The sequence below is a fragment of the Ambystoma mexicanum genome, chromosome 4q (assembly GCF_040938575.1).
Source record: "Ambystoma mexicanum isolate Mex_15411 chromosome 4q, UKY_AmexF1_1, whole genome shotgun sequence".
NCBI classification, from domain to species: Eukaryota; Metazoa; Chordata; class Amphibia; order Caudata; family Ambystomatidae; genus Ambystoma; species Ambystoma mexicanum.
In genome coordinates, this window is record NC_090928.1 from 1045418671 (window position 1) to 1045437027 (window position 18357).

Genomic DNA, 18357 nt, shown 5'->3' on the forward strand with positions numbered 1-18357 from the left:
TACTTTTACATCACAGCTAATGCATGCTCATGTTTAATTCACTCCTGTTTAATCACGCTTGCAATTACAATACTTAACTGATGAAGGCAATCGTGTTGTTGAAACACGACAAAATAAAACCATATTTAATTTATGAACCCAGTTTGTCTATTGACTTTACGCACTTTTAAAGTAACGATTTTACTTCACCTCCAAAATATGGATTGCAACTACCACTATGTGGTAATGGCCATACAGATTTTGTGAGGGGTCGTTATCGCTTGGGGTAACGACTCTTCCCCATCTTATGGCTCTCTGCTTGTGTATGGACCTCGGGAGAGTCCATTATTGGGATAATGACTCTTCCCCATCTTATTGCTCTCTGCGTGTCTTTGAACTTTGTGAAGGGTCATTATCGCTTGGGATAATGACCCTTATTTATTTGTTTCATTTATTGACGGCGACCAAACGCGTAAGTATCACTGTGCTGGTACAACTTGGTGAGTAGGGGAAAACAAAGCACAGTACAGACCAGAGTAAGAGAGAAGTAACAAAGTGCAAAGCGGGATAATAGTATATGGTCTGTAAAAGGGGGTCACTTGAAAAGTGAGGTTAGACATATCTGTCGCTAGCCAGGTTTTTAGATTTTTTCCGAAAATTAAGTAGGATGGTGGTTCTTGGATGTCGGAGGGGAGTGTGTTCCATAGAGTGGTGGGCGATGACTGTGAAGCTGTTTCCCCCTGCCCTTTTCCTGGTGAATCTGGGGACGGCAAGAGTCATGTTGGTTGAGGAGCACAGGCTTTGTAGTTTAGGTGTTACGAAGATGCGATTGTTGAGAAAGGTGGGTGTGGTATTGTGGCCACGTGTGTGTGTGTGTGTTAGCCAGAGGATCTTAAACTGGATGCACGCTTTATCTGGCAACCAGTGGGCCTCCTTTCTGACATGAAAGATGTGGTTCGAGTGTTTAAGGCCCCAGATAGCCCAGAGAGCATTGTTTTGAATTAGCTCCAGTTTAAAAAAAAAGGTTTTTGGATGATGTGCCTGCAGGAATGGCGTTGCAATAATGCAATTTGCTCCCTGTGATGGCTTTGGCAAGGGTGAGGCAGTTGTCTGTGGATAACAATGTCTTGCTGAGGTTGATGAGCTTAGTGGTGTAGGCTGCTGAGATGGCGAGGGCTTTAATATGTTTGTGCATAGTTACTTCTGCGTCTAGGTGGATTCTTCCCCAATTTATGGCTCTGCGGGTCTGAGGCTGTAAAAACTGTTATTTTTTTTTCTTTTTTTTAGTTCAGTCGCAATTAAACGTGTGTGTGTGTGTGTGTGTGTGTGTGTGTGTGTGTGTGTCTACATGCATTCGATACAGTGCTGCTAACGTCTTTTCTACATTGTGGTTTCTGTAGGAAAAAAGTACTTTAACTCGTTCTTTGTAACATGCACTTTTAAGTATTTGGTGAACCTTTCAAGATGACTCGTGCTCATCAATTGTCAGTTGAAAATTGGTGCAGATTTTCCTACGAAATGGAGACATATTCCTACTAACAGGCGAATTTCTCGAACTGTACCGCACTTTTTGCTTTTCAAGTGACCAGTGAATTCATTCTTAATTTTTTTAATACATTTTCAAAAATGTTGATGTGCTTATAAATCTTGGAGCAAACTTGTGCCTACTTACAAAAGCAAATCCGTTCGTTGATTAGAATCTTAGTTCATATAGATTGATTCTGATGCATTTTGCACCTTAACAGTCACCTGAAAAGAATGCGTTGATTTTATGCAGATGAAAATGCACCATTGTATTTGAAGCCACTTGCCTTTAACACCATTTGGAAAATAACCCTATATATTCTTTCAGGTTGCAGTGAAAATAATTGACAAAACGCAGCTAAATCCAACCAGTCTACAAAAGGTAGGTGTTTTCATTTTCCCTAACGTGGTTAATGTGACTGGGGTCGAGTCTAAAGCCAATTCAAAATGTCTTGCTTCTCTGATGTGTTATGTTCAACTGAAATAACAAGAGTTCTCGTTTCTGCTAGTGCTCTGAGGAAGCGTAAAGGGTTTTCCTTATGATTGGGAATGAATGCCCAACATAGTGGCTCTCTATTAGTAGAGGAAAGATAGCGTGATATCATTTAATGGACCCCCTTTTATCCCATATCCTGCTGTTACTGGACAATGTGGAGGATTAAGAGCATGGCCACGTTTCAAGAGACTACTACCCCTTATGATACCACCAAACGGTGGTGGGGGGATGCACCATTGTCTTCACAGCATTTCAATTGATGTTGGGTCTTCCTCACCTGGCTTCCAACATGCTGGAGGGTTTTGTTCTTATCTATTCTCTGTACCCAGCTTGAGCAGGGCTGCAGGTTTTACTGTTTAAATTCTCTGCTCTTATTAGGTCTAAAAGCCAAGTTGTTGAAAGTGTCCTAGGTTCTTCTTTAAGCCCCTACAATCTGTCTCTTCTCTTCCTTCTGATCTGTGCATTACAAGTTTCTTAAAGGAATAGTGCGCTCAGAAATATTGTCCCGAGGGTTCGAACATGAGTTTTTAAGCATACGTTGATCGATCGTACAAATATTTCCTATGCACCTTACTGTAGTTTTCCTCTTTTGTACACATGCAAAATCAGGCAGCTGGGCGCGGCCATTTTGTGAAACTCCTGTCCGTTGCCGCATCGCCCAAGCAGGACTGCCCTTCCGGCACTAAATCATGTCCCCCGCCCCTGAGCCTGACATCACCAAACCTAATGATATTATCTGCCTTTCTCTGTGATGTTACTGGGCAGCGTAGCCAAACGCGCCCAGTCATCACCTACGTGACGTCACACAGAACCCGGAAACACAGAGATCATCTCACAACACAGCGCGTCACAATTCAGAATATAAAACTGTACTTTAAAAGGAAACAGCAAGCCTGTACAATTTGTAAAGTACTTTTATTTCACAATAAACGCTCCGAGAACATGCGGCTATTGCCATATTCAATCAAATTGGAAGTTTTTTCTTTGCTCTCGATCCGCAAATGTTTATCTTGAGTCATGCGATGTTCCTTTTGGGTACACAAGGTGTTTGTTTTGGGTAAAAGAAGCGCTTTGGCCGCTGTTACCGCGTAAGGGCATATCGGCCCTTGGCGATCGTCCCAAAAAAGAGTCCAATATATCCAGTTATTGACTTGTATCTGCACCTGCCAGTTGAAAAAGCCATCAGTTGGTATCTGGAATAGATGACAATCGCAGAATGGCAGGATGTACCTGTTTGGGAAACATAATAGAAATGTGTCTCAGTAGCCGATCTTTATTACAATTTATCATTTTATTTATTAATTCATCATCGAGTTAAAACTAATGATTAACACAGACGTGAAATAATGTGAACAGAGAGAAAACAACGTGGAAAGTACTCCACAATTTGCTTCCGAGGATAGTGCTATGGAGTATGTTCAGCTCTAAACGGGATGCGGACGCTGACTCTACATTTCGAGGAGCACAAAGAGGTCATTTTAATGAAATATTAGCGTTGAGCCTGGGGGAACCGCGTGGTGGTCTAGATGCATCTAGATGCTGGACTGCCCATGTGCCCAGTAGAAAGACCAGTATTCACAAAGTTTGTACTTGAATGTCATTGCAATATGCCACACAGAACAAACAAGTACAATGTAACCCAGCAAAAATGGTTAGCTAATGAGAAGTTGACTCGTGTGGGTATAAAAACGTTGAAATTCAAACTTTCATTATATTCGACATTTCCATTCTCTTGGCGTAACGCAGACTCCGTTCAGATCAACGATTTTTCATTAACTGAACTTGCATGTTCCTTACTCCAGTTTTGGAATGGAGAACCTTAATGTATCTTACGTTATTACACACCTCCTTTAATTCAATTCCTTTCGGAATGGTCCCTTTCTCTCAAGGTCAAAAAACAATTGAACCTTATACTGTGTGTGCGATGCGTGGGCTTCCCCAGCTCACATGCAAAAATTCAAAGCTGGTGACCTTCACTCAGAATGAAGATACACAACATCTTGTCTCACCGCATCCATGAGAACTGGAATTGTGAAGCACATGAGGAAAAATGTGGGGGCTGTCATTGCTCACTGTTCGTGGCGCTGCTGAGGGGTAGGGGAAACTTGGCAATGACAGAATGCGCCTTACTCCAAAATTGGAGTCTAGGGTACACAAAATGGAGTCAAAATGTGACTAGCAATAGCCCCAGCTCTGTTTATGTCACAGCCTCCTTCCCCATGGCAGTAGATTGGGAAAGGAGACGGTCACCGCGAGTGCAAGATCAGGATGCCACTTTCACGTATAATGTATGTTGGCCGGGGGCTCAACCGACCCAACCCTTCCTTACATTAGAAATGACCCCAAACACATGCCCCCATGAATATATTGGTCAGAGTGCTTCTTTTTCCCACCAACCATGCACTTTGATGCACTGTTTTGGTCACCGTCAGTATTTCTTGCGTGCCGAGTAGCTTATGTAGCCTAGATCTCATCCCTTTTGTGGGACGAGCAGTTAGTCCGCTATTGGGGCAACTGTATGGTAAGGCAACTGCCGAACTCAAAAGTTTCTTTCACACTGTTATCCATCTGGCACGCCCACGATCAGTAAAGGTCCTACAGTAGCTCGACGAAACTGTGAACTGTGAAAGTACAGCGTTACGTTGTATGGCAATCGTAAAACTGGTACTAGTTGAAAAAAAATTGACAAAGAGGATACATTTTAAAAGACAAATTGGATGCTTTATTTGGACACTTCACAAAAACATTTTTGATCAAAATAACAGATGTTAATCATTTGTACCTGGATTTGAACTGTTCCACAAGCTCTGCTTCAGGTCGACATGGCATGTTGGCAATGTTTTGTGGCAATGTATGTGTACTCGGAACATAATTGCACGCAATTCCGTGATTATGCAGCTCCAAAATATCAATAAGATCTTTCACAAAATTGAATTCCATTTCCTCATATACTGGCTTGACCACCCATTCTTTGCTTCTTTTCGTAAAAGCCATAGTGTAGCGAAGCATCCCAAAGTTTCCCACAGTCTTCAATTATTCACGGCCTTCATTCTCATTATGCGCCAATACCGCTAGTAATGTCCTATATTTCATCCCTTCTATGCTGAAACGCAATCTCTTTGGCCTGTACTTTAGGCACATATTGTGGAACACCTCCAAATCTCCCGTGTGACAGAATTATGTGAGTCCTTTCAGATCTCTTGATAGTTTTATCAAACACAATCTTCTCAATGGCTTTGTGTGGAGGTGAAGATGGAATCGACCACTTCTTCTTCCGTTCCTGCTCCAGTGACAAAGGGCCATGTTCACATTGGTGGAAATGTTGGTTTATGTCCAAGAGTGAACGTTAGAACAGTGGTCCATTAGTGACCGCCATTTTTCTAGTAGAATTTCCACAGACCCATCACATGTTTTGGAGCTCCACCAAAGATGGTTGCTTGAAGACTGGGACCACTGTGAAATAATTTCAGAACCTTTTTGTTCCCTGCAGCTGAGATTTTTTCATTGATGGATTTGGCAACGTGCCATACATCAAATTGAAGGGGGATTTTTGGAAACTGCTCTCTCATTGTCTTGGCTATTGAAACGTGTCTGTCCGTGGCTATGAGGTCGATTTGCATTCCCCTCAATTGTAGATCTTCCAGTGTTTTTATGAAACCAAGTTTCTCCATGGCCACTGAGGATTTACATCCGGACACCTGCACGGCCACCAAACTCACAATTTTTTTACTTTCCATGTCCTGAAAGTGGTATGTGCAGTACTTTGCTGAAAATCCGGGGCTGTCACAGTGTCCATCGCCAGCTAGCCTGAACCGTTTTCTCTGAGAATGTACTTTGAATCGACAATTGTTCAATTTTCCAAACTTCACTAATGGCAGGGAATATATATTGACGTTTTAGAAATGAAATGCAGTATCACAAATTGACAGAAACTGGACAACTTAATGAAACTAGAGCCACTGAAAAGTAAAGCTGCTGCACACAGTAGATTGCCAGCTGGCAGTTTCCCCAGCATCGGTTGAGCGGACCATGAACATTTTTCATGGAACATTTCACAGGTGGAATGCATTTTTAGTTTACTGCCTTGTGATAGACGAGTCACATTCACCAATGGCTTCCCACATACTTCCCCTCTCACTGAATGCACACATTTCAGCATCTTTATAATCTCCATCTTGCTGCTGTCGAATACTATGTATTTGGTCTCCTTTATTAGACTGTCATCCTGCATTAATGTTGTTTCTGACTGAACTGTGGTTGATATATCAGCCAAACTGGACATACTGTAGTCTAGATCTTTGTCTAGTTGCTCGGTCAGTTGTATCGATGCTTCAGTCTGTCATTTCAGCGTCTGTTACTTGAACCTGAATCGGAGAAAACATCAATGTCGACTGGTTTTTGGGTGGCCCTTTTTTGGTGGGTGTGGATTGTCAAGTGGTCTGCGACTAATTCAAAAGCTTCTTCAATACATTCAGTTTCATCTTCGTCTGGTGGAGCAGTCACATTGTAGCAATGGTCCAAAAACACTTTGCTGGCTTCACTGGTCACATTTATATTAATTTTCTGGTCATTGGGTAAATTCATCTAGAGTCTGAACACACCACACCTCAATTAATAGTTGCACCATGGTGAAAACAGTTTGGCAAGCAGCATCTCTCATTTGTGTCGCTGTCTGTGTCTGCATAGTCCGTACACCATCGGGCAACTGGAAGACAGGTTGGAAAAAGATGCTCAATGTAAATCCATATTAGCATATTATGAAGGCCCCAGCACAAAACACTGGTTAAAAATTGAAATTGTTTATAAACTACCTCATCTTTCTTGCTTTTCATTGAAGCCTTCTTTACTGTAACGTCAGCAACAGCAAGCTGGTCTACCAACTCGGATCCACGTGCTTCCTCTTCTATATCTGGATCTTGTATACATCCCTAGAAAGGAGTATCCATTTAAAATAAGTCATTTGTTAAGTTATTGTATTAGAAATCATATTATTCCTTCGCACACATGGCTTACACAGACAACCTCGTACATGGTGTACGTCAATTAGTCCAAATATACATTTGGGATTTCACCTGATTGATGGCTAGTTTACTCGATCAAAGTTTACTGTCCGAAGCATACTCTTCGAAATGTTGCACTCAAGCAATTTTCAAAAACTGCTTGTTTCTAATATTGTCACTATCTAATAGTATCAGATCTAGGACCAACTTTCTTTCATTCAAGGGACTTGTCAGTACGCATACCTCTGGCTCTGGATCAACTACAAGGGATGATGTAATTGTAGTCAAAGCTTCATCTACCTGTAACACAGTACTTGTATTAGTATGGATGAAAACATTTGAAATTTAACACACACAATGTTACAGACAATGGTACATATCTATAAAAAAACACAAATTAAACCTTGTCTAAACGAACAACACGATATGTAAATATGATGAGATTATCTCATTTGATGGAGATGTCAGTACGCATACATCTGGCTCTTGATCAACTACAAGGGATTATGTAATTGTTGTCGAAGCTTCAGCATCTCCATGAAACACAGTACTTTCATTAGTATGGATGAAACAATTGAAATTGAACACACACATTCTGACGCAGACATTGGTACATATCAGTATCAAACCACAAATGAAACATTGTGTAAACGAATGAGACGATACGTAAATATAATCAGATTATCTCTAATTCCATGCATAAAACAATTCCGGAACTGAATAGCTAAGTAAGACTACCTGATACGCGCTCAAAGTGATTGTTGACTCCAGGCAAGACATGGATGCTGAACCTTGCTCCTTCATATTCAGTGCATAGTCATGGAGTTGTAAAGGGAAAATATTATTTGATTTAGAAATGCTGATTTTAAAAATTGGCATGTAAGGAGACAGATTACGAAAACATTATGCTTATTTCAAAGGACACTATAGCATAGTTATCTGTGCCCATAAATCAATTTTCTATGGGGCTTCTAAAACAAAGGACTGAAGTTTAGCAAAATGGTCTTTATTTAAAAAGCAATACAATCTTATGACTATGAAAAGTATTATAAAGGACATTTACAGCTAAAACACCAATCCGTCCATTTAGTTGCATGTTCACTACCCCAAGGGCTACAGCTAAATCGGGAACCGTGACTTACCTGAGGCGGCATGTGAACGAATTGAGTCGGAATTGCATTTGGGAGCAATTTTCAAGTAGTTCTGAGTTGATTCTTCATTGTGTACATGGATGGGTCGTACATATTCGGTGAAAAGTGCAGGCTGCAGATGCGGAATCGATCACCCCTCTTGTTCTCCAAGACTTGTTTGACTCTACTTTCAAGCTCTGCCGGCGCATATCCGCAATATCTGACCTATTCTCTTATTCGATCTACAGTCTTTGGGAATACATGCATTGTAGTGCCTTCAGATTTCTCATGGGTCTTAGAAGGGCAACCGAAAATCGGCAAATGCAGGCATTGTTGTAAATTCTGCAAAAAAAACATTATTTGAAAATTATTTTGCATAAAAAGATAAGAAAGAAGGAATTATACCATACATTCTTCTATGCAAGTTATATTTTGGTCAGAACAGCAAATCCAGTGTTTTATATAACTTTCATAAAAAATTCTTTGATGTGACGAAAATCAGAACATGTTACTCGTCCCTTGAATGTACTATCGTGCATCAAAAGGAAACATGCTTATATTATAGACACTGTCCGCTAAGAATGCAATTCGATGCCATTTTACACTGATGACAATTGATATATCGATAACATAACAAATTATACTGAAGTCATTGGCAATGAGACGAATGAACATAACACTACTGGGTACGTTTGTTCGAAATGGATAGAAATGTAGAGATCAAGGAGATATGATTAGGAGACAAGCCCTTACCTTGACCAACAAACAGATTCAGCAAACAGGTTAGTTAGTGGCAGGAGAACAGGGAGATGTTCACAGGTAGCACAACGACAAGCTGACTCGCAGTGGTCACCGAGGTTCTCAGGTAGCACGTTCATGAGTTGACTTGCAGTGCTCAAAGATGTTCTCATGATAAATATCAAGTGGTTTATAAAGAATTAGAAAAGAGGGTGTGTAAGTGAATGAATGACGTGGATTGCAGGGGGGCGGCCTATTTCAGGGGATCCTGCCCAGAGACACGGGGTCTGAGGATGGCATGTGTACAATGACCACTGGGCGTAAGATACTGTAAGAGGATTCCATCCAACACTACAGCTAAGTCAATGCCTAGTCTGGGATACTGAATGGAAACCCTTATTGATATATCTTTATTTCCAGTTCATGAGTACTGGATGACTACCCCTATATAACACCCCTCTCTTAGAATCCCCCTGACCCCACTGAGCCAAGAAGTAGTTCTGTTTTGCAAGTTTAAAAGGTTTATTTGAGAAATAAAACAAAATATAGATACCACGCTTTTATAATAAATTAATAATCGATATCGCCCTTATAAATATAATGTTAACCAACAATGGGTAATCTGACTCTAGCACACTTCTTTATAATCAATGAGGAGTGTGTGTAGGATGGATAAAGTAGCAAAAATACTTTTATGATTTCAAGGGAAAAGCAATGAGGAATAAAATGCAGTACAGAAATACTTTATGATTTTAGCAAACGAGAAGATAATCACTTTTTCTCTGGCAATTCACCCCCCTCCCCTATGCAATGTAAGAAATGGAAGGAGATGGAAAGAGGAGCACACAGTTCTCAGGAATACAATCAAATACAATACGAAATTCAGTTCCCACCCCAGCAAGCTTAGAGAAAACAGGTATGAGTTTTAAAACACAGGCCCAAGTGCTTTGAATGTGGTGGCAGTGAAGTGAGAAATGTGCCAATGATTTTAATTCCCTCTAGAGATTCAGGGTGAGTGGGAGATGCGTGTTGGTATTAGTTCAGGCTCACTTTAGCAATGCTCTGAGTTATTATCAGGTTGCAAACGGATTTTAACAAAAGAAAGAATGGAGCTGCTATCTTGACAAGTGGAGAAATTGAGCCAAAATCGCAAATTGCGGTAAATTTCGCGAGTGCGTGTCTCGCGATTGAGGAAAAAGTATAGGGAGTAGGAAGTCGGTTCTAGGTTCGTTGGAAAGCCTAGATTCTAATTTTGTTCCTAGCCCAAACGGTTCCAGAGATACGGACGATTAAATAAAGGTAGTTTTTCGGATTTAAAGTAAACTCAAAATGACAGGTGACAGCTTGCAGCTTCAGAATTGACAGGTGACAGTTGTGCAGCTTTACAAATGACAGATGACACGATTTCTAGGAGGCTGTTCTACTTAGGTTAAAATAGTTTGGATTAGATTATTTTAACTAAGAGATTGGTTCTGCACAGTTCTGCTAGGTACTCGCAATATAAATTTGAAATAGGCCTCGCCACGGATTCGGTCAGGTTTTGGACTGGACTCCGGTTCTGGTCTCGGCACTTCACAGTGATCTGGGTCAGCTCTCTGGTTCTGCTCACACAGCGGTCTGGGTCACTCTGGATCTCTGGTCTGGTCTCTGGCAATTGTTCTTGGCAAAAGAATTCAAACAGCTCGCCCGGCTGTGGAATAGTTTTCAAATGATTTTAAGGTTGCTGAGGCCTACTGAGAAGAGTTCTCAGTTTGTGGGTTTAGGCCCTTGCTTTAAGTTCTGAAGAAAAGTTCTGGTCTTTGGAGATTGATGGATTTGAAGTCTGGAACTCTGGATGTGAAGTCGTCGGTCAGCATGTTCCGCAGCAAATGGAATTGAATGTCTCTACCTGTCCCAGCAGTCTCTTTTTATGTGTTTTGGAAAGTGGGTGTGTGCGTTGGTCATAACTAAACCTGCCCCTCTCACTTATCATTGGCCAATTCCTCCTCTCTCCCTTGATTGGGGGAAGGAAATGTGAGTCAGAGTGATGCTGTAGGTTTTATGGTCGGAGGATCCTCCCCTAGTCAGTTTGCCCACAAATCTATATTTGATTCAAATACATCTTTCCCAGATATACAATTTGTTGAAATTACATGTGCACATTATATATTCCTTATGGTCCATGCGTGTCCGCCTCGGATCTTCCTCGGGGCTTGCATTCAAAAATGACAACATTTTGCGCTTTTTAACTGGTTTTGCAATATCGGACATTTACCCAAAATTACACACATGTGCGCAAGGAGTATGGACATTAATTGATGAAGTGTCAGATTTTTAACATGCAGACCTTTGGAGTGAGACCCTATTTTCTGCTAGCAACCCCCCAGAATACACCACAGGGTCCTAACGCCTCTCAAAATGTTCACAGAAAAATCACAAAAATAATGATATTACTTATATAATTCTGACAAGTCCGCACTATGAGTTATCTATCTTTTTAAAATTATGCTCTGGTCAAAAGGGGTGTGGCTTCCCACATCACAGGGTGGAATAACTGGTTTATCCACTTCCCACAAGCTCAGCTGCTAGCAGAAGCACTGCCCCTCCCAGTTTCCCCTAAGAGGAAGCCACTTTTACGACGTCGCCAGTATAACATTTGCCTGAGTCCAGGACAGGCCTTTGTTCAACTCCGTGTAGTCCCCAGCTGCCACTCCTCTTTCAATCAACAAGGCCATGTGACCTCAGGATGCAGCCAGGCCTGGCAGGGAACACAGCTGTTGATCCAGTTTCAACTCCTGTCGGGGTAGTTGTCAGGCAGAATCCAGTTTCATTAAGCCAGGTTTCAGCTAAATGTCACTTCTTGTTCCTAGTTTTCTACATTCAAATCAAACTGACAATTTTTACCTATACACTAAATAATTACTTCCTTCAAGTCATTTCAGAATATAGTTTTACATTTTATCCACCTCTTAGCAAGTCTTTCCTTGGTCTGGTTTTGTTTCCTTTGTTCAGTTTTACATAAAAGTCTGGTGGTTTTAAAACGCCGGGTTTCAGATACTGGTGAGTACTGGTAATGCAACCATTTTTGGGATTAAGAAAATGAATTCCCCACAGTTCTGAGTTGCTTTTTGGCAATCAGATTGCCATTCCCAATGGTTTCAGGCTACTGTGTGTGTAGCCCAATGGTGGTTTTAGTCAGTGCCCTCCTGTGCTCACAACATAGGCAAAAATGGGTGGCAGCCTATTCTTCATGTTTTCCCTGTGCACTCTCTGGGGAGTTCTGGCCATCATGATGTTTTCCATGCCAGTACTGCACACTTTTTGTGGTAGGGCTCGGATACATGGGTAAAAACATCCCACAATACCTTTAAAGGGTACATGGTGTTTGGCACCTTGGCCGTTCCAGGCCTAGCCAGCCCCCTTTGGCATTGCACATCCACTCATGCCCAACTGCCTTTGGTAATGGAGGGGGGATGGAGGGGCCTGAGGCGTGCAGACAAGGCCCGGAACACTGCTGAATGGAGACAGACTGGATTCACTGAAAAACTGAAACAACCATTGATTAAAGTTCTTTGTGCTTTATTTTGTGTCTTAATTTTGTGGCACAAATGTGCTACACATTATAAGTTTCAGGTTGCAGCACAGTGAGGGAAAATCCCCTGTACTGACCACTCTCACTGGGTTATGTGTCTCTAATGGCACCAGTGGCACAGGCGGTTTTTTACTCGTTGAACGCGGTGCACAAGCATCCCATGAAGCCACCATGTGTATGAATGATAGGCCACCAGCCTGTACCACCTGTGAAAGAGAACGATACAAACTGTTTTTAAATGACCAAGATAAGTGTATTAAACCTTTAGTTGCCAATGACAATTCTTGTATCCAATGGAATTGTTGCCAGTACAAATGCTACCTAGACACTGTACAACATTGAACGACTATAATACGAATATTACTAGAGAATTGCAAGACTATTAAACCTTTAGTTGCCAATGACAATTCTTGTATCCAATGGAATTGTTGCCAGTACAAATGCTACCTAGACACTGTACAACATTGAACGACTATAATACGAATATTACTAGAGAATTGCAAGACTATTAAACCTTTAGTTGCCAATGACAATTCTTGTATCCAATGGAATTGTTGCCAGTACAAATGCTACCTAGACACTGTACAACATTGGACTATAATACGAATATTACTAGAGAATTGCAAGACTAAATTGGTTTAACAATGATATATTGAAGTTACTACTATATAGAAGACAACCATGGAATAGTAGTGGCCTAAGTGACATCACAATCAGAGTATACTTACTTGTTACTTGGATTCCGAGGGTGAACTGTTGCACGAAGTTTGTGCATAAGCACCATCAAAATCCTCAACATGGACCGTGTGAGGCAGGCTGCCCTGAAGTCTGCAGCTCGGTAACACATTGCGGCCGTGGCTCTCCTTGCGATATGTAGGACAAGCATCCAGCGTTTTCTCAGCAGCAGCAGTTCTCCTCCTCGGTTGGCAATAGCACGCGCCGATTGCAGGTACACCCGGTGGAAACGCCGTCCATGCGACTAGGACCGGGCTTCCATCTGTTGAATCGTCCTCCCAACTGTCGTCCGAAGCCCCATCGTTTCCGCATCTTTCTCTTTCGAGTAATTCGCCTCGGAATACTCTGGCTCGTACTGGTAGGGCTGTATTGTTGCCATTGTGTGGGAAACAAACGAAAATAATTTATAGTAATGGTACTGATATCTGTTCGCACGGGCTACAAGCAACGAAGGTAGCTGACCAGAGCACAGAAACGAGGCACAGAATACTCAAAGAAATACAGTGAGAGGAATGGAAAAGAAAATCTGATGTCTGATGTCAAGCGGTCTGTTTATACTTATTGAGGAAAGAGGCGCCTTGCCACTTCCATGGCGACACGTCATTAGCTGAAGCGCAGAGAATGTTGACACAAGACGTGCTTTGGCGTTGTGAAATGGGCGGTACGCGTCTAGTGATGTCAGGCTCAGGGGCGGGGGATATGATTTAGTGTGCTGCAAGGGCAGTCCTGCTTGGACGATGTGGCAAGGGATTAGAATCATCACAAAATGGCCACGCCCTGCTGCCTGATTTCGCATGTGTACAAAAGAGGAAAACTACGGTAAGGTGCATAGGAAATGTTTGTACGATCGATCAACGTATGCTTGAAAACACATGCCTGAACCCTCGCGACAATATTTCTGAACGCACTATTCCTTTAATAATGACTACATTCATTTAAAAGTAATGTTAGCAATTTCTGTTTGAGGGTGTTACTGATTGGCAAAGCTGTTGCTTCAAAATGTTGTGGGTCTAGGAGCATGTGTGGGGGGGGCATTGTTGCATACATTCCATATCGGTGCACTCACTGTAGCCAAAAAATAAGTTTCTTCACAAGACGTTGCTGTCCTGTACTAAGAGGAGGGGGATAATTCGCTATGGTTTAGTCATGTCTGAGACCGATGCAGATGAACGACACTGGGTGGGTAATTCACAGAACACCACATGGCTTTTATCATCGGGGTGAATGAGTGCAAAAAAGGAACATGAAGCGAGTAACAAACGTAACGTGTTAATTTGTTGCCGTTAAACAGCTTAACACAATTGTTTCCTCTGATGTTTGTCAAGTCAGAATGATCGGAGTGAGCGCTATACCAGAGATTGTAGACTGCATTTTGACCATTCCGATTGGATGAGATGTCTACAATGGAATCCATTTGCGAATTAAGTTTTGTAGACCGACGCGTTACCAGGAGTTATGTTCCCTGAAAGTTGAGTATAAGGCCCATGGCTACTGGGGGTATTTAACAAGATTTACAGGCCGATAAAACCCAGTAAGGCATGAGGATGGGACCTATAAAGCTATTGTAACCCCTGTTGCTCTTTCTTGTGAAAGCCAGTCAAAAGGGCATACATGGTGGTTGCAAGTAATGCCTGGACAGGCAGAGGGGGGGGGGGCTGTTGTTAAATTAAGTCTGTCTGGGCAGTCATGCGGAATTGGCTAAGGGAATGTTAGCAGGACCTGTTGAAAGAAAAAAAATCCACCTGGGCAGTTACAAGGACTTTGCTGCTGCTGCGCTCTGTACCTACCAGTAGCCTTGGAATGTGGCCTTATGAACAATCTGTGAGCTGTACCAGCTCTTGGAGCCTATAGATTGTCCATTGAGAATGCTAAGTAAGCATTCCAAGGGTTATAATGAGGCAATATGCCCTTCGGTGGCGGGCCCACCTTGTAGGTAACGGGCCGCCGCCCAAGTTAAGGGCCCAAGCACAGCGAGGGGCATATCACCATTAGCACCATGTAATTGCCTACACGGTTGCTAATGGTGTATATTTTAAAATAAAAAGAAACCTACCTTAGAAGCGCGGCCATAGGCTGTGCGGACAAGAAGTCCATTGTCTGTGTTGATAACGTTGGACACTGGAATACACAGAAGCAAAAGTAAAGGTGAAAGAGAGGAAATGGCAAATCCGGGTTCAGCTATAAATGTCTAGAAGCTAGAAATGCTAGGGTCTTTTGGGCCCCCAGTATAACATCGGTTAAACTGGCATTAAAGGGCCATCATGAAATACTCATGAAAAAAAAGAAGTCGGAGCACCAAATAAGATTTAGAAGTAAGAGTATTTTACTCCCTATTTATGTTTAGGTTGGGAGTAAAATGTTTTTTTCGAGACTAAAAAGGGAAATTCCATTCCCAGTAGGAGTATTTTTAGGTGATTAAAATCAGGGCATGCAAAATCTAGCCCACTCGTATTGGCGAGGAGATTTTATGAAGGGTGAGTACCATGTGCATAGTACTCGACCTTGCTGGCGAGTGAGTATGGGGATGTTTGAAACTTATCTGACATGTACTGCAAATAAAGCTGTTTGCAGTAAATGTCCAATAAGAGTTTCACTGTGCACAGCTGACATATGAGTGACAAAATATGACATGAACCATTTTAGAGAAGCACTGGTAAACATTTTGTCATCCGTCACCATGGGGCAAGTGCTATTCTCTCAGGTCCAGTAAGTAAACTAAGGAACTTGTCCTGCAGGTCCACTGGTATTTTAAGAATGTGCAAGGCCTGATTAAAATGTATTCGGATTCTAACTCTTTTTGAAATCCATTTAAGAAGCGACAGCACTGTTTGACAAGAAATCTCTGAACCGTATACCCTCCTTCGTGCAGGGGCTTGTGAGGGGAGTATTCAGATCGATCCACGAATCTGGAGGGGCATTCAGCTGTTCAGCTGGAGATGGTTGTCCCAGGTCAGGAGAGTCTTTATACGTAGCTATGCTCCACTCCTGGGCTGCAACAGTTGGACAGACACAGCATCTCACCGTCTCCGGACTTTCTTTTCATTGGTAGGTGCTGCAGGAACTCCTGATAGTGGCTTCACCTTGGGGAATTGAGCCCATTTCAGCACCAGTGGCACACCAACTCATTTGTTAGTGGAGCTGTAGATTTGCTACATTCCACTGGCGGACTTCAGTGGAGGAGGAGGCCCCATAAAAGTTATGCCCTGAGTGCTTGTGTTGATGACACCTCCCACTGACACACATTCAAACAACTTCTTTTTAGCTGAATAGAGTGGCATCCGGGCATGTTCCTAGAAGTGGAGTGTAACAAAAGGCTGACATTTGGCGTCTACACATGTATCCCCCAGTACGTTGGTGTGCATAATGTTTAGGCCTGGAAGTGTGGAATATTCCTTTCTGCACTAGATGTATGTATTCGACATTGTTAAGGATTGTGTATATTGCTATAAATGTATCGCGTTCTGATCCATGTACAGTCCGGGGTGGTCAGGTCACCTCTGCCCCCGTCCGCCAGTCTGGTGTCGGTCCCTCGTTGACCCCTGTGTACTTGAACAGCCCCACCCCAGTGAAGTCCAAGCCTTTGTGCAGCAATCTTCATGTTTCAAGTTAATAGTAAAGTCAAGGAGTAACTAGTAGGAGTGTGCTAGTCCCCCAAACCAATAATTCACGGTCTTATGCAGAAGATACAGCAAACAGGGCCTCCCCAAAGACCGTTCCACAATGACAGTTCATAAGAAAGTATGCTGTTGGATTGGGCAAAGAACCTAAAAGTGGTCACTTATACAAAATGTGCATATATTTAAATATGTTTTATCAGATCAAGATGATCTGCTTAACTGCCACATATATGTATACACCATATATATTCTTTATGGGTATTTTTTTCTAATTTCCCTGTTTCCTCTCAGCATTCCTGCCAAGAACTGATTAATAGTTTGTACCTGTTATTTCGAGGGGATTGTGTCCTCCAACATATTCCACATCTATGACAGGTAATGACCACAGCTGTGCTGCTTCGGAAAATGTCGGCAGAGGGCGTCCTGCGTCAATGACGTCGATCCGTTGTCCCTTGAGGGCCTTCGTCGAGTGTTGCGTCACCGGATGTTATATATAGGACGCACGGCGCCCGTAGCCTCAGTTCTGTTTTTTCCGCAAACGTGTTTGCTTCGGAATCTCGGCATGCTCGATTCTTCTCTTCGATAGCGATGTCTTCGTCTTCTTCTACTACCTCGAAGTCGGGCTTTAAAAAATGTCGAGACTGCGGTTCGAAGATGTCCATCACGGACCCGCAAAACATCTGTCTCTGGTGCCTCGGCGAAAGCCACGCTACCGTCGACTGCAAGGATTGCCAGTCCCTTATATCTAAGGCCTTGCGGGAACGTAAGAAGAAATTGAAGGTAGTTAGGGTGTCTAAGGCCCATAAATCGAGGTCCGCTGGCCTTTCGACCAATGACTCGAGGGGTGACTCTCCGCGTCAGTGAAAATCCAGGGGATCCCCAGTCTAGGAGTGTTTTCTGCCATTCCTCGTCGAGGCATTCTAGGAAATGCTGTCACCGGTCGCCTTCCCCGTCCTCGTCGGAGGACGACTCCGCCAGACGGTTGACTTGTCCCACCAAGTCTTAATCACCGGCCGAATGGGATGCATTCCGCCAGCAGATGATGCCGATTTTTGAATCGCAAGGCACAGTTCCATCCACGCCTTTCGAAAAAAGCCGGCAGGGAACGGGCTCAGTCCACCACTCACACGCCTTCGGGTAAGGGACAAGGGAGATCGCCATAGCGGTGCCTGGTCCAGGTCCCAGTCCTCGACGCCATAGAGACCGTCGAAACCTGTGAAGCCTTCAAAGAAGGCGTCAACGCCATCAGCGCTGTGTCCGTCGAAGGACACTCTGGTGGCTCCGCCCTCGAAGAACCTCGGTCGACGTCGATTCCCTTGGCGCAGTTTGTGGAGGATTTGCCAAAGGTGCCCCGGAGGGCTGTGGAACCTCCGAGGAAGGCTATGAGTAAGTGAGGCCCGTTTTTGAGCCCTACTCTGTTCCTCCTCCCATGTTGGATTTGTTCCAACCTTTGGAATATATTTCAGAGGTGGAGGAAGGGTCTGATGAGGAGATGGCTGTGCCTCCTGATGTCCCTGATGACCTTTTGTTGGGGCACAGTCAGATGGAGGAACTCTGTCAGTCCTTG

The 18357-nt window shown here is 42.9% G+C and overlaps 1 protein-coding gene across 4 annotated transcripts in view; it reads left to right on the plus strand.

Moving 5' to 3' along the window:
- Window positions 1-18357, plus strand: part of MARK1 (microtubule affinity regulating kinase 1) — a 947566-nt gene that overhangs the window by 346644 nt on the left and 582565 nt on the right. For all 4 annotated transcript variants that reach the window (XM_069608596.1, XM_069608592.1, XM_069608593.1 and 1 more), the window contains exon 3: window positions 1832-1885. In XM_069608596.1, the coding sequence (XP_069464697.1) occupies window positions 1832-1885 (54 nt within the window). The remainder of the gene's footprint in view (window positions 1-1831; window positions 1886-18357) is intronic.